Source organism: Aspergillus pseudoviridinutans (assembly GCF_018340605.1).
Source record: "Aspergillus pseudoviridinutans IFM 55266 DNA, scaffold_3, whole genome shotgun sequence".
In the NCBI taxonomy this organism is placed as follows: Eukaryota; Fungi; Ascomycota; class Eurotiomycetes; order Eurotiales; family Aspergillaceae; genus Aspergillus; species Aspergillus pseudoviridinutans.
Genome location: NW_025091283.1, coordinates 1,906,624 through 1,921,577, shown reverse-complemented (window position 1 = coordinate 1,921,577; position 14,954 = coordinate 1,906,624). Strand labels below are relative to the sequence as shown.

Below are 14,954 nucleotides of genomic sequence, written 5' to 3'. Positions count from 1 at the left end.
ACCTAGCTAGCTACATACAGTACAGTGCATTGGCTCTTTTGAAGGAACCAACAATAGACAGACAGAAAGTGGAAGAGAACAATAGTTGCTATTCCCGCAGCATTTCCTTTTTTTTCCCGCATTTTCCTTCAGACTCGTGCAGAAGATTCGATGAATAGCAGGCGACGAATGTAAACCATCCATCTCTTTCGCCATGCATCATCGCTCCTTGCCCCTGTGCCATTGCCAAACCGTCACACATTGCACCTTTTGATGTTGAAGAGTATGTGAACACATAATGTTGAACTCGAACAGAGCACCGAACCTTCTTGGAATACAATCCCAATGGTTAATCCGCCGGTGAGTCACTTTTGAACCGCTCGCCGCCACCGCTTGCATGCTCCAGAGCGAGCTGTAATATACAGGAATAAAAACGACAGACATGACCACGCGCTCCAATGCCGCGAAGAAGAGATTCTATCTATGAGTGCACTTTGTTTTTCTCAATGGAAATAGGAGAGAGGCGAGGAAGTGTTGAAGAGGAAATCAAAAGGGTAGGGGGGGGAAAAAAAAAAAAGAGGTGACGTATATAGGTTTTCTTTGCTCTCCTTCCAGAATGGATAAGACGCAACAATGGGACGGAAGGGCATTTGACACAAGGGGAAAAGAGGATGCTGCTGATGAAGTGATGGCATTAGAGGTGAAGGTCGTGCCAGCCACCCACAAGATCAAGATCTTCGTCGATGCTTCCATCGTAACCGCTGGGAATGAAAGGCTTGACGGCCTTTGGAGACTCCACTGCATCACGGCGCTTACCCTTCTCCGGGAACGGGCGGCGCCGACGGTCCTGATGCGCGAGGTTATCTTTCTTAGCCCAAGATCCGTAGTCGAATCCAGATGAGCCAAGGCCCCAATCCTTTCGCCAACTCATGCTGTTTGAAGATTTCGGCTGGCCGAATGATCTTTCCGTAGGTTTGTAGTTTCTTCTTTTGTCGCCTAGTGCAGCCCACTTGTCCAGGTTCGATTTCTTGGCTGAGCTTTGCGAGAAGCGAGGAGCCGAATTCGCGGCAGGAGTGCCAACATCGGCGAGAGGTGACTTGGCACTAATGTCGACGGGCTTGGTGGAAGGCGTCTCCTGCGCAKAAGAACGAGCATTGAGAAGCGAAGACGACTTGGGCTCACGAAGCCCAGTCGCGGGAGTAGGAACATCCAAGCTGCTGCTCTCATGGCTCCAGCTACGGGAATTTGCCTCATGGCGTTCTTGGAAGACGGCGTCCTCATGTTCGAATTCCTCATCTTCATCCCAGAGGTCGCTCCAGCTCTTCGAAATCTGATCGTTCTTGTTCCGCCCAAATACCATAGACAGCGAAGGTACCGGTTTGGCTGCATGGCTCGGAAGAGATCCTGTGATTGGCACAGGATCCGAAGGAGGCGGGTACCTAGGGGCAATCGGACGGAAGGCAGTAGACTTGAACGATTCACCCAGGGCAGAGTCGAGAACGGATGCCATAGATGGAGTGCCCTGATGAACGGAGAACCAGGAAGTACCAGCCGTTTCCGAGGCAGGGAAGAGGTCTTCGGAGTAGCTCTCGTTGTCGGGGATAGCAGACAGCTGGCGAATGGCTTGGGGTGGGCTGGATTGCAAAGCTTTGGCCCAGGGGAAAGAATCGCCTTGGTGCGCAAAAGTGGTTTGGACGGAGGGGGTTCGGAGAGGCTCGCGGTTGGCACTTGCAGGAACAACTTCGCGGTCGTCAGTGCAGAAATCGTCCAATACCTCATCGTCGGTAGTGAAGGAAACCGCCCGTAGGAGGTAATCACGGACACCGGCGAGCGAGCGTTTCTCAGGATCGATGGCCAAGGCAATTCTCAGAATCTCGAAAGTATCCTGGGACATGTTGGTGAAGATGTCGAACAGAGACTGGCGATCACGAACGTAATCCGCGAAGAGGATGTCCGATTCCGTGGGGGTTGCAAATGGATTGCGAGCGAAGAGGACATTCAACAAACAGATGCCAATCGCCCAGATATCAGCCTTGGCAGGCGAATAGCCATTAGCACCCGGGTCGTACTGTTCAGGGGCCATGTAGCGATCGCTTCCAACGCACGCTTCATGACACCAAGCAGCACGAGTTGCCAAGCCAAAATCACCGAGCTTCATCGTGCCGTCCTGCGTCAAGAAGATGTTCTCCGGTTTGATGTCACGGTGGTACATGCCATTCGAGTGAAGGAACTCAACAGCACTAACCAGCTGCAGCATGAAATCGCGAACATGCTCCGTCTCCAAGGGTCCGCGGTTGTGCCGAATTGCTTCATAAAGATCGCCGTTTGCGCAGTACTCCAGAACGAGGTACAAATGAGCCTCCGTCTCGAATGAATGAATAAGATTCACGATATTCGGATGGTGGGCAAGGCGCTTGTGACACTGAAGCTCTTCAAAACGATCGTCGATCGCAGACGGAGCCGATGGATCATCGGATGGTGCCTTGGTCAAACACTTGATCGCCACATCCTGACCGGTCTTGATATCTGTAGCGAGAAAGACCATACCAAAGGATCCATGGTTCAAGGGAGCAACGGTGCGAAAACGACCATCCAAGAGCTGGCCTTTGACAAAGTTGTTCTTCAAGCAGTCCATGGCGGAAGATTTGGATAGCACGACGTTCGTTTAAAAGGGTACGCGGTCCGTTGTAAGAGAGGATCGGTGGCGGTCCGTGAGAGCAGTCTCCTTAGACAAATGAGGAAAGGCCGATGAGGCAGTATGAGACCTCTCGGAAGGCAAATGCAGAACAGAAAGCAAGAAAAAGCAACCAGGCTATAAAATATGATCAAGAAGAAAACCAGGTCTGCAATGCCAATAAGACCTTGACCACCGAAGAGGACCAACGAATAAAGGGAAAAGAAAAGAATCGAAAGAGATGAAAAGCGAAACACCAATTGTTGACTCAGACTTTCATATAAATACCGGAGATGATAACAAAAGGGAAAGATGACAGTGGGCGCGGAGCGCGGTTCAGAGTACCCAGGGAGGGTTTGACGAGAAAAGGAAATAGTTAAGGACCGTTATTAGTTCATCTGTATATCGTTTCACAGAATGAGACCGAATCGGATGAATAAAGAGCGAGCTTCGAGTGAACGGCTATGTCCGGTTGAAGGACACGAGAAGATATGAGGTGAGAAGAAATTGAGAGTCGATAGAAACGCTGCGTGATATCGTAACTTTAATGCCAAAGTATAACAAACAAGTCTCGTAACTTATAAAGCTGCCTTCGAACACCAGGCTGAAGGGCGAGGAAGATGGTGTGACTCAGAAGCCGAGGATTAAAAAGTCATGAGTTCCAGAGGGTGTGCAATGCAAAACTTGCAGAGGTGAGAGCTGGTATATAAAAAGGGCCAGAGAAGGCAATGGACAACTGGTATCAGGCGTCTTCAACAAAGTCGAAGAACCAGATATCAGCACCCGGCCCCGGTTTGGCGGAGATTGACAGACAGCGAGGCAGACCTCACGCTCAAACGAATTGATACCCTCACGCCGAGTATATCTGCTGCAATGTAGCACGGTCCTGGAGTGAATTGCAAGTCGCAGAAAGGCTGATCACAAATGACTTCTTATCCGTGGTTGACTAGCGGTATGAGTCACGGTAGCTGGAGGTGTTCGGAGACCAAAGAGACGATACAGCGGTGAGAGGAGCTCGAAGCAGACAAGATGGTGCACCTGCTCAGAACAGATGGAGAAACAAGGAGCTGATCTGATTTTAGGAATTAAGAAGCACTATCGAGTCGCAACGGGCTGAGGTCAGAAGGAGGCTGGTGAGGGTTGTGGTTGATCGGGATAAGGATGAGAGGAGTTGAGCAGACGGTCGGGAGGTGGCAAATTAGGTCGGTATGTAGGTAGTGCTGGACGGACGATTTAAAAGCTTAGGTGGGTTCGAATCGATGATGATGATGATGAAGGAAGAGTTGGAGGAAAGAGACGATGGGAGAAGAAGAGAAGGAACAGGAGAGACTAGGAGTATGGAGTAGGAAGACGAGGCGATAGGGATGGGGAGAGGATGGATAGAGGATGGATAAGGAGATTGCGGGTACTGTATGACTGCAACTATAGACCAGCGATGAGCAATAATGTCAGGTTGTTGGGCCGGGTATGGTTATGTAATAGTAAGGAGGGGTGGGAAGCAGCAGGCAAATACTTCCGTTACCTAAGGCAAAGACGGCACTCGGAACCTTTGGGGAGCAGGAAGTAAGGTAACAGGCCAGTGACGGAGAGAAAGCGGCCGAAGGAGCGCGAAACGTCCTGCAACTGGACGACATTCGAGGTGGATCCAGTAGTGGATTCCTTCTGAGCCAATCTTCTGTCATACTCGCCATACTTACCAATACGTCGCCCTCGTGGTGACTGGTAGGTAAAGTAACATAGGTAACAAAGTAACGACAATACGCGCGAAGGGGTGATCCCTGGTCGGCCCACCCTTCCTGTTGCTGGCAGATGGGCGCAGGGCGGCACTACCTTAGCAGGTCGAGTCTGTTTTCGGAAATGGCCCCACACCCCCTGAATGATTCATCCTACCTACCTTATGGACAGGTAACTACAGCAAATCCTCGTCATCATCACCATCATCTCCATTATTATCTTGAATATCCTCATCTTAGAACTACGGAAACAAAAATCCACATCACTAGCTCCAATATTGAGTCTTGGGTAGTCGTTGAAAACGGATAATTGATTGTTGTTCCCCTAGGCCACATGACGATGTATCAGTCCGTAGCGTTCCAGTAATTAAAATCATTATCACCCAGGTACTCGAAGGAATTAGAACTCTCCAGGCATTCCTGAGCACTGTCAATAGCCTCCCTATGCATAAATTCGGATCCGAATCATTCAGGCTGCGACTTCATGATCAATTTGATACGCTTAGGAATCTGCTACGTTTGTCCCAGATCCCCAGGGCCAGGTGTACATTTGCTACTTGGATCAGCGGTTATGCATTAGAGATAACAGAGTTTGCTTGTTAGACCTACTGTGGAGCAGCTGATAAAAGCATAAGGTACCTAGGATTCTGTCTTAATTCTTGGTTAACTGAGTTCCGCAACTGTGGTAGGCTGGATAGCAAATCAGATATGCCTGGAAATACTCCGTCCATCGTACATATTAGGTACCAAGTAATCAAAGGGAACAACGGTGCTAAACAAGTTCCTGCAGGTCCAAAGACTAAACAGGGTCTTAACTGGACATGCTTCATTAGAGTGATAAAAAAAATAACTACCTTGGGAGCATGAGCAGTTGATATCTCAAAAAGACCAATATATAACCAGTTGGCAATTCTATCTCCATTTACAATTGCACCACGGCATCCATCTGGAGCAATGGCTTTTGCCATCAAGGGCTGGCTGCTGAGTATGGATAAACAATGATGTGAGAGTCGATACTGGGCGAGACCCTCGGTGGTGAACCAGTCAACCGGATGATGAAAGACAATGATGCATCATGGGCCACCCCCAGTAATTCCCTCGCCGATGGCGGAGCAACGGTGGCGGTAAGGCTACTCCATTTTCGGCTACATGCACTGCCGCTACTGCGAACTGATCMAATAGGGAGCCGCCGAATTGATACTAAATTCAGGCTACATGGCGCCACACCAAATCGGATAGCGCAGTGACCAATGATCACCTGGTTCGAGAGTCTGAAACTGCGAGAAAGCCTAGGGAGTCAAGGATAATGATCATAACTCTGAAAGCATGGGGAAACGTCATTTCAGGAGCAGATATCAGCATTTAGCATCATATTATTAGGGTATTTTGTTTGATATCCCTGTCGTACCTCTCTAGGTTATATCACCATTAATTAAAGTCAAACGGGCGAAGATCTAGATATGGGATGGCCAGTTCATAGGAACAGGAACAGGGTACCTGGATCATAATAATGAGATTTTCCTGTGAATGGCCCCGGCTCAAATGGTCCCAGTACTGCTTATGCAAAGCAAATACCCCCTGTGTCGCACAACTGATACCTGATCTGCGCAATCAACGTTGAACAGCCTTTGGCGCGCGGGATTCTCAAACACAATTCATGCAATCATGGAATTGTATCGATTTGCGGGGTTTTCAAAAAGCAATTACACCTAGAAACCAATGTATCAGATTTCAACAGCAGCGGGCGGGGTGACACTTGACACATTCATCAAGGAGGGAGGAATGAACAATGATGGTCAGTCAATCATAATATTCGACTGGCTGCCGCTCCTGTCACTGTGAAGACGACAATCTCGACTCGCCGTCAAGGAGAAAACCTAAAGAACGGCTTGGCCGTGGCTGGCATGCATGCTGGATGCGCATGCCTAGCAACAGCTGGCAGAGGAATGGACGGACTGACTTTCCATCAAAGTGCACAATCTCGGCGGTGAGAGAGCGGGAAAGGCCCTTGAGCTGCAGCCTACGTTAGCCCAAGCTTGACCGCTTCCTTTGTGTATGCATGTGTCTCTACGGAGTAAAGTGTAGACCTTTTTACCTTGCAGTTGGCGTTGCGTGTTTCTGACGCACTAGCTGCTGTTGCCCTGAGACCGACTCACAAGGTACAGCGTACAGCACAGCAGACTGGAAGAATGGTCAAGGGTGCATACGAATCATGGAGAGCATGACATATACCTCCTGATAAGCAGGTACACAGTACCTTCTGAGCTGTTGAGGAGACTTGTCTAGTCCGACTCGCTAGCTACTTCACATTACTTCCCCGATCACCACGGTTCCAATCGCGGACGTCACCTTGATCAACCGCTCTAGCTGGCATCACGCGATAAGCTCCGTCCCCCTCGACCATACAAAACACACCACACCATCTTCTCGTGGCCTGTTTCCCTCCCATTACAAAAAGAGACCTTCTTATCTGTTGGCTGATGGCGTTCTTATGATTCTATGACTTTCTATCACTTTCTATGCTTCCCTACGGATCCGGCAACCTTCTCAAGTCATTAATCAATCCCAATTGGGCAATATGAGCTTGATGCTTGCCTCTAGTTGATTGTCGAGGGTGGTGGCACGAAGCCGTTCATTGGAGATTCCTTCTAGCAAGGTACTTTGATACTTTGGTGACCTCGACCCCCAAGACATGCGTCTTTGCTAGGGTTTCAGAGATGGCTGGAGACTTCCCTCGTCTATGCTTGTCGCAATGGTACTGACCTGTTCCTCATATATTGCTGGGGGTTGACAATCATAGCGCTCGTGCTTCGCCATACTTGGCATCTGGCACTTTCAGTTGCCGTCGGTTGATCAAGGCGTCCGTGTTGGATCACTTCACATTCAACTCACGCGATAAACGCCAGTAGAAACCAAACAGAGAAGTAGTCCGACCTACGGTCCATGTCTACACTAATTTTTCGGTTGAGCGCATCTTCTTGCCTGCTCAGCTCCTCGTATTGACCATTAGGTTTGGCAGATTCTGCATGCGTGGCTGGAATGATGGACGGTTATTCATCACAGCAGCTCCAGCCATTGCGTTTAGATACGTATGGTTACGAGTGCTAATTTATTCCATTATGACCATTCGCAGCGCGGCCAGGCGCTGATMAAGAATAACGTCGGATGGAGTCAATTCAGCACCCACCCGTGGGTTGTGGAGGCCTCTTTCTCTGACTGCAAAGGGATTATTTCCCTTCCGTAAAGGTAGCCCACATAGGCTTCCTAGTCAAGTCGCTTCAGGGTAATTGTAAACATTTACGGGCAAGTATAGTTGGCTGCTCTGGTGGGACAGAACATTCCCCCAATGCATGGATCTACCCTACATAGATACCTTGTGCATGTATTCCGTACCGAATGCGTCTTGAACAAGATTGAGGATAGCAGCTGGGCGGAGAATACAGACCCAGAAGACACAGTTTCCGTCCTCCAGGTCAGCGATATGTCTAGTCAACCATGCAAAACAAAATATATGGAAATTACGCTGACTATCTTCGGGTCGCGTGTCTACCTTCCCTGCCAGAATAAGAACCCGTAGTGGTGGGTATGATTGTATGACTTCTGACTGGTCATTGTGCACCATATCCATACGCGCAAGAGGCAACAGAGGAATTCCCACCTTCTGATGGTTAAGAAGTCGCATGATCAAAAATTCCCTTCCATGGGGCGGAAGAGGATCTACAATAATCATAATACCAGCCTTCTTTTCTGCACTAGCAACCTCAAAAATGAGGGCGATCCAGCAACCTGCCGTTGCAAATACTACTAGTGTGTCGATTACCCCGCACGATCTTCGAGTCGCCCAGTCGACATGGGCATTCCTCGATCCTATCATCAGTGGCATTTATTGGGCAATGTCAAAATGGGGTTAACCTCTCAATGATGTGATTCGTCCAAAGAGGTCCAAACCTATGGTAGGTAACAGTGCTTACTTTCGTACAGTCCCATCTTGACAATCTCTCTATCTCCATATGGGGTAATACGTAAACCGGACATACATCACCTGCAATCTTCCAAAGTTAATCAGGGTCATTGCCGGAAGTCGTGCAGACGACGGAGTGTCTAGTGTCTATCTATCTAGTGGGATCCATTCCCATGCTCTGGGGAAGTATGCTGGATTTCTTGCACTGGCCTCTGGCTCTTGAGTCTCAGTAGACGGTGGACCGGACAGTACTCGTGGATGCAGTTGAGGCCTGCTGTAAGAGGAAACCTCTCTTCATCAAGTGCCGTCTTGCCAACCCTGCCACGGTGCCACCAGGTTTCCTGAGCGCGGAGGACATGTATACAGCGAGTATGGTTGGCTCAGTGGCTGTGTTTCCCCGGTTTCAAGAATCAGGGGGTCCCTCTATGGCTCTTTACCTTGAGCTTTTTTGGAGATTGGAAGACAACTACGCCATTGAATCTAAAATGCCAACATAGGATCTTCATAAGGACATCCCGTGGCAAGTCGGCCATAAGTGGATCAGGTGCAATAGAACATCAACTCAAGTGGATGGTAAGACGTGATCTATCCAGAGATAATTCTCGCAGCCCACCGCGTCTGCTTTCAAAAATGAAGTCGCTTATCTCTGTAAGATCTTGTAATCCAAGCTCTCTAAGTTCAGCGAAGGTTTCAAAGAGCACGCTCGTAATCCTCATACGAAGTCCTACCATCACGATCCACAAACCCTCGCAGTGCGTCCCAGAAGTCTGCTTGCTCATTCCAACCTTCGCCCTCTCGATAGTGTTTTCAGCTCCTCATCCGTGAACTTATTCAGACAAGCAACCTCGTTGTTCATCTCATCCCAATGGCTGCGCTTCGTATATTAGTTGGTCACATTGAATATATAGTATAGCTAGGAGACCATACGGCGCAACACGGATAAGGCCCTGTCTGAAGGGTAGGATATCGTCATCCCAAGTGTTGTAGAAAATACTACTGCGTCTTTTCTTGTACACCCGTGAGGTAAGTCAAAGATCTCGTGGAGCACTGTGTTTGTCCTCTTTTAGTCGGATGCATATGCCCAGAGTACAATAGATTTTACCACTTGAGCTCGGATCCAAGCTCTCTCGTCTTTGTCTTCGATATCCTTGTAGTTCTCGGGGAATTCCAGTATTATTTCTCCATTGTAAGCTACTAATTTCGGACGTCGAGCTTGGAAGAAGAGACGACCAGCCCAGACATCCTGCCAGTCTATAAGTCCAGTAACTTGTTCCCCTTAACAAATAGACTCGGAGCATGGATATCCCAGTGCCAAATGGCAGACCTGTTCAGCTCTTTATTGTTCGGCAAAAGATAGTTGGGAACGTGCAGGAACTTGTTGTAAAGCTCGTTATGTGCATCGAGGTAGTTTTACGAGTCTGCTACTATAAACATGTCATGTCGTGGCTCTCGAGTCGTTGCAGTCGCATAAGGACTAATCCAAGCAATCTCTCGCCGGGCTATTGCCTTGAGATAATCTTCGAGGTACCTTCCTGTGAACATGTTTTAGAAAAGATAACAAAACGACCCTCGACTACCTTCCTCTGTGACTGAGGTGCATCACTCGCGGTTTCAGCCTTTTCGCACCCCGGAAACGCTTCACCCACGATGTAGAGGCCTCCATAACTAAATTTTCCCAATCAGACTTAGATGGCCATCAACTGAAATGGTCTTGACATACCGCCGTAAACGATAGAGATAGGAGCTTCTTTCAATAGCAACAATCTCCTCCATAATCTTCAACTTATCAGCAAGCTTCAGATCATCCCAGATCACGCCAAGTTGCCTGCCAGTAGCTTCATATGTACATATTCGAATCCCACAGAGTTATCTGCTTTACCACTCCAAGCTAAGGCTTTTGGAACAGGTATTCCAAGGATAGTCCGAGTCTACGAAGGGTCAGACGTACGCTTCTGCGCCTCATTCTCTGCGGTAGACGGCTTATAAAATCCATGGTAGCCACTTCCGACGCAGTTGTCTTGCACGAACTTCCAATGTTAGGATATGGTATACATGCAATCACCGTCGAGTTATTATCCATAACAAGTCGGGATACCTTGTTGAATCCGCCCTCCGCAATTTTCGTCATAGATACGCAGGCTTTTGCACCGACGCTTGCTGTAGCAGTAGCCCTGAGTTCAGACACATTGAACCGTTTGTGTCGATTGCGGAGCTGGATGTTTTCGTCCCACAACCATCTCGCGCTTGAGTAACGTTAAAATTCCTCATATTGGGACTCTGAATGTTCGGGATATAGTTCTAACGGGACTGAAGGGAGGACTAGATGCTGAGAGAGAGACGACGAGTGAAGAGCAGTGGTGTCCGTTTAACGACACCAGCTATGCGAAGGATAGGAGTCTAAGTGACGAAATTAGACATGCCTTGCTTGTATGACATCTACGATTTCCCGTAAACAGGATGTGATATAGACAATGGCATGCTTGAGCCGGTGAGCACGTAATCTAGCCTCCCCGGACTGTGTGAGTCCAGAAAGGCAACGGCGTCCTAATCTCACCTTCCTCGTAGTTCTGAAGCCTCCACAAATGTCACCTGCAAAGCGTCCAAATACTTGAATACAGCTATAGCAGTATTTATTGTAGAATACCGATAAGCACTGATGTACCTTAATGGTTTGAGGTCACAACAGTTCACGAGGACAGGGCTGACGGCCAGCAGCAATGTAGTCCGGGTGATTGGGACTTACTCCTGAAAATTGCTCCTGAAAACTACGTAAAAAGATCATCAGCGCAGGTCTCCGGGTTGACGTTGATAATTATCATGCATCAAAAAGAACAATGAATCGCGCATTTCTTCTGGATCAGTCATTGAGTGGCCTCCGCATCTTTGCTTTTGTTGATTATTGTCATGTCCGCATTTGCATGAGTCCTTCCTTACTGCTGACTACATTTTACCCGATCGATCTACAAGGCACATCCAGGCTGCATCACTAATACTCCCCTTTCTGTACGGAGTACGATCACCAGATTGCCACCCTACATGAGACTTATCCCACAAATGCTGCCACGTTGATCCATCCTTGATCCTCGTCTTGACGAGTCGACTACTCTCCTGCGCTTGCTCAAAGGAATGATGGCATATTCTGGTGTAACATTCCAACCCAGTGACAAGCAATAAATAACAATATGAGACTGTTCTTTGGTCTCCATATCCCTCTTCATGACGGACTGGCAACGCAGTACTGTTCATGAGCTTCCGTGGCTGTTACAATAAGCAGCGTGTTTGCCGTCAGCAAAAGGTTCTCGAGTCAGCTTCAAGAATAACCTCTTGCATAGGCACGCAGGAATATGCATATGTCACTACCATCACGATCCATTCCCCCACCAACTGCCAGTATCCCCTCAACAACATTCCACCTGATTTCATCTTTGTTTGACAGTGTCTCATTTCAGCTCGGCTATGTAATCGTTGGTATCTACGTAAGTATTGTCTTATTGGAAGGTGGGATTGTGACATATCTTGCATGTTACTCATGGACATTGCGGAGGTGCGACTGCAATCATTCCGTCTGACATCTTCTATTAGAGTATCTTTTTGATTGCAACATGGCAGATATTCAGATGTCACTCATGGGAATTCTCGCCTGATTTTCAGCGAGCTCGATGACGGTGTTATGATGAATCTTCAGCCATGATGTCCCAGATGTATATAGTGTATCAGCAGCAGCGGATGTTTGTTCCGTTCATCCACAAGAATCTGTTAACGCAATACTCTAAAGGCCTTCCACAAAGCTGGAATAGTCTATCTGATATCAGTAATCCAGAGAGACATCAAATTCAGATGATGTAGAAATGGCTGATGTGATTGGCTCGTCGGCATCGGCCGCACCCACCGCCGAGATGGAGAGAAAAGACTCTTCCGCTTCGGGATGGCGATGACTGATATCTTATCCCATAGAGAGTACCTAAAGGATATTGTTTTATCATCATCAATTAATACGGGAACCTACCGCATAGATTGTTGAATGATGTATCAGTAATCCTCCAGTAAAAAGGGATCGTCGACTTGCCAACCATGCAATATGAGCAAGCGTCCGTACGAGGAGTCATTGTTCCACGGTGGCTCACCACCAGAGTCTATCGATAACAGTCACAATGGCCTGTTGCCCATCAATGATCTCCTGTCACCAGAACCACCCCAATCTATAAGCGGGTCCGTCAAGAAGCCTAGGAACTTCATCGCCACTGTAGTAAGTTTTTCGCCTTGTAATGCCATCAGGTCCATCGTTGACATAAGTATAGGCATGTGAGACTTGCCGCCTGAAAAAAACCAGGTGCGATGAATCGCGCCCAAAATGTGGACTGTGCAAGTCGCTCGGCCTGGAATGCGTCTACAATGAGCGCAAATCGTCCAAGTAAGTCCCGAGGGATGATAGCGCCTGGCGGGGTCTTCTTGTCGCTGACATGCTTTCCAGACGAGATCAGTCGCTTAGTCTGATCATGAGCACTCTCCATCGCCTGGAGACAAAGCTCGAGCACATCTCGTCGGCTGTTCGTGATGACATGCAGCCTCTCCATCAACAGATGCTTAATGCACTCGAGGGCCTGAGAGATGCAGCTACCCCGAGACGGAGTGGCCGCGCCAGTGACAAGCATGCCGCCTTGTCAAACTCGCAGTCGCAGCATCTCACCCCCAAAATGGGGGAGCCGGATGACTTTGTGTTTGATGAACGGCCCAATACAACCGACTCCAATGGCCATGTCTCGATCTCTTTCAGTCAACACGGCGTGATCCTCTGGCCTGGAGCTCGAGAGATCTTGCCCCAAAGACTTCTTGAAGCCCATGAACGACTGGGGAGGAACTATGTGATTGACCTGGAGATGAAGCGTCCCCATCTGTCTATGTATACATATCCGTATCCCCCGCAGGCCGGAGAAGACTGGCTGGAAGCACTGCCGCTTGCCATGATCAAGGGACTTTCGGACGCATTTTTTGCTACTTTCAATCTGTTCACGCCGATCATGGACAAGACCTTCTATTTCGCTTTCACACTGGGTGCGGCGATTGAGAGCGGGTTCGGCTACACCATTGAAACCTGCCTGGTTCTTAATGTGATGGCCATGGGCTGTCTGGCTGTCCTGAGCCATCAGGAAGGAAACTATCCTTTGCCAGGAACTCGAAGCAGTCGTTTTGAACCGCCGGAGTGGATGGGGGTCATCCACGAGGAGCCGTCAGGCTTACGGTTCTTCAATGAAGCTCGGAGACGGATTGGCTTCCTGATGTGCGACAATGACATTCAGAGCTGTCAATTTTACCTCTTGTCTTCGTAAGTGCTTCATTTCTCCCCAATACGAGCGCCTGCTGACCTGATATCGAAGCCTATACTACAGCCAGATCCTTCGTCCCATGGATTCCTGGGCCATGATTCACCGCGCTGCTACGTGCTGTTTATCAATGCTGACCAAGTAAGTCCTTTGACTTCCCTTCCGGGTATGCAATGCTTTTGGCCACTAACAATCGAAGCCATGATGTCAATTTTGACGAGTGGGAAGGAGACATGAAATCACGGGTATACTGGAACACCCTCATGAATGAGACCATCCTTGTACAGGAATTGCATCTTCCACCCAGTGGACTTTCACGTCTCGAGGAGCTCGTCCCTATCCCTAAATTTATCGGCTTCGAATCCGTCGGCTTCGTGCCAGCTCGCTTCTCTTCCCCTACCGAAGAAATAGACGAATCCTTCTTCCAGTACCATTTCCTCGCGCAGGTCGCCCACCGTATCATCCTTACCCGGATCCGCCATTCACTGTACTTCTACTGTAAGTCTTCGCCTCTGACCCTGTTCCTCCTGCGCTGCCCGAGGCCTCTAACACCTTCCTCAGCTGATTCAGGAACCTTCCCCCTCCCGGCCGTCAACGCCGAACTCCGCCACCAACTCGAGCAATGGCGCATCAATCTCCCTCCCGCGCTGCAATTCTCTGACCCTCAACCCAGCACCCCTATGGACCCGAAGCCTTCCCCGGCCCCGATCTCTCCTCTCCCCATCGACCACAACCGGCCCCTCTCCCCCGCCATAGCAGTCACGGAGGCAATGCTACGGGGCCGCTACATGATCGCCAATTTCCACATCGGCCGGCCATACCTGTACAAAGCGCTCCGGGTCCCACAACACATAACAGACCACGACCTCGAGCAAATGCGCAACGGCCTCCGTCACGCAATGGACTGGCCCCCCGTCGGGGGCATCTTCCGCAAAATGAAGAGCTGCATCCCGATCAAGTTCGCTTTCTGTTCCCAGTAAGCTTACCCAACCCCCTGCCTCGTCTTGTCTTGTCATGACTGGCACCGCGCTGCACGTACTGACGCACCGTCAACAGATTCTTCGGCCAAGTCCTCCTCTTCTACTGTATCTCCCATCACCCCGATCCGCGCCTCCGCAAGACCCTCCCCGTCGGCTGGGAACGGTGGACCGACGAGATGCTGCGGTTCCTGGAGGACTGCGCGCCGTTTAGCCCCGCCGTCGCGAAGGATCTGGAACTCTTGCGATTGTTACGATGAGGACTTTTGTATGCATATGCACGTATATGGCTTCTGTCACGATTGATGC

At 49.2% G+C, this 14,954-nt stretch overlaps 2 protein-coding genes across 2 annotated transcripts; one reads left to right on the top strand and one right to left on the bottom strand.

The window, feature by feature from the left end:
• Positions 1-673: 673 nt before the first annotated feature.
• Asppvi_004391 (putative serine/threonine protein kinase) lies at positions 674-2,614 on the bottom strand (the record flags this gene model as incomplete). Its single annotated transcript, XM_043300344.1, has 1 exon — positions 674-2,614. One exon carries the CDS (start codon positions 2,612-2,614, stop codon positions 674-676), a length of 1,941 nt encoding a protein of 646 aa, XP_043156279.1.
• A 9,811-nt stretch (positions 2,615-12,425) lies between these two features.
• Positions 12,426-14,905, top strand: Asppvi_004390 (putative C6 finger domain protein; the record flags this gene model as incomplete). Its single annotated transcript, XM_043300343.1, has 7 exons — positions 12,426-12,593; positions 12,646-12,758; positions 12,819-13,670; positions 13,723-13,809; positions 13,868-14,166; positions 14,230-14,644; positions 14,725-14,905. 7 exons carry the CDS (start codon positions 12,426-12,428, stop codon positions 14,903-14,905), a joined length of 2,115 nt encoding a protein of 704 aa, XP_043156278.1.
• Positions 14,906-14,954: the final 49 nt, after the last annotated feature.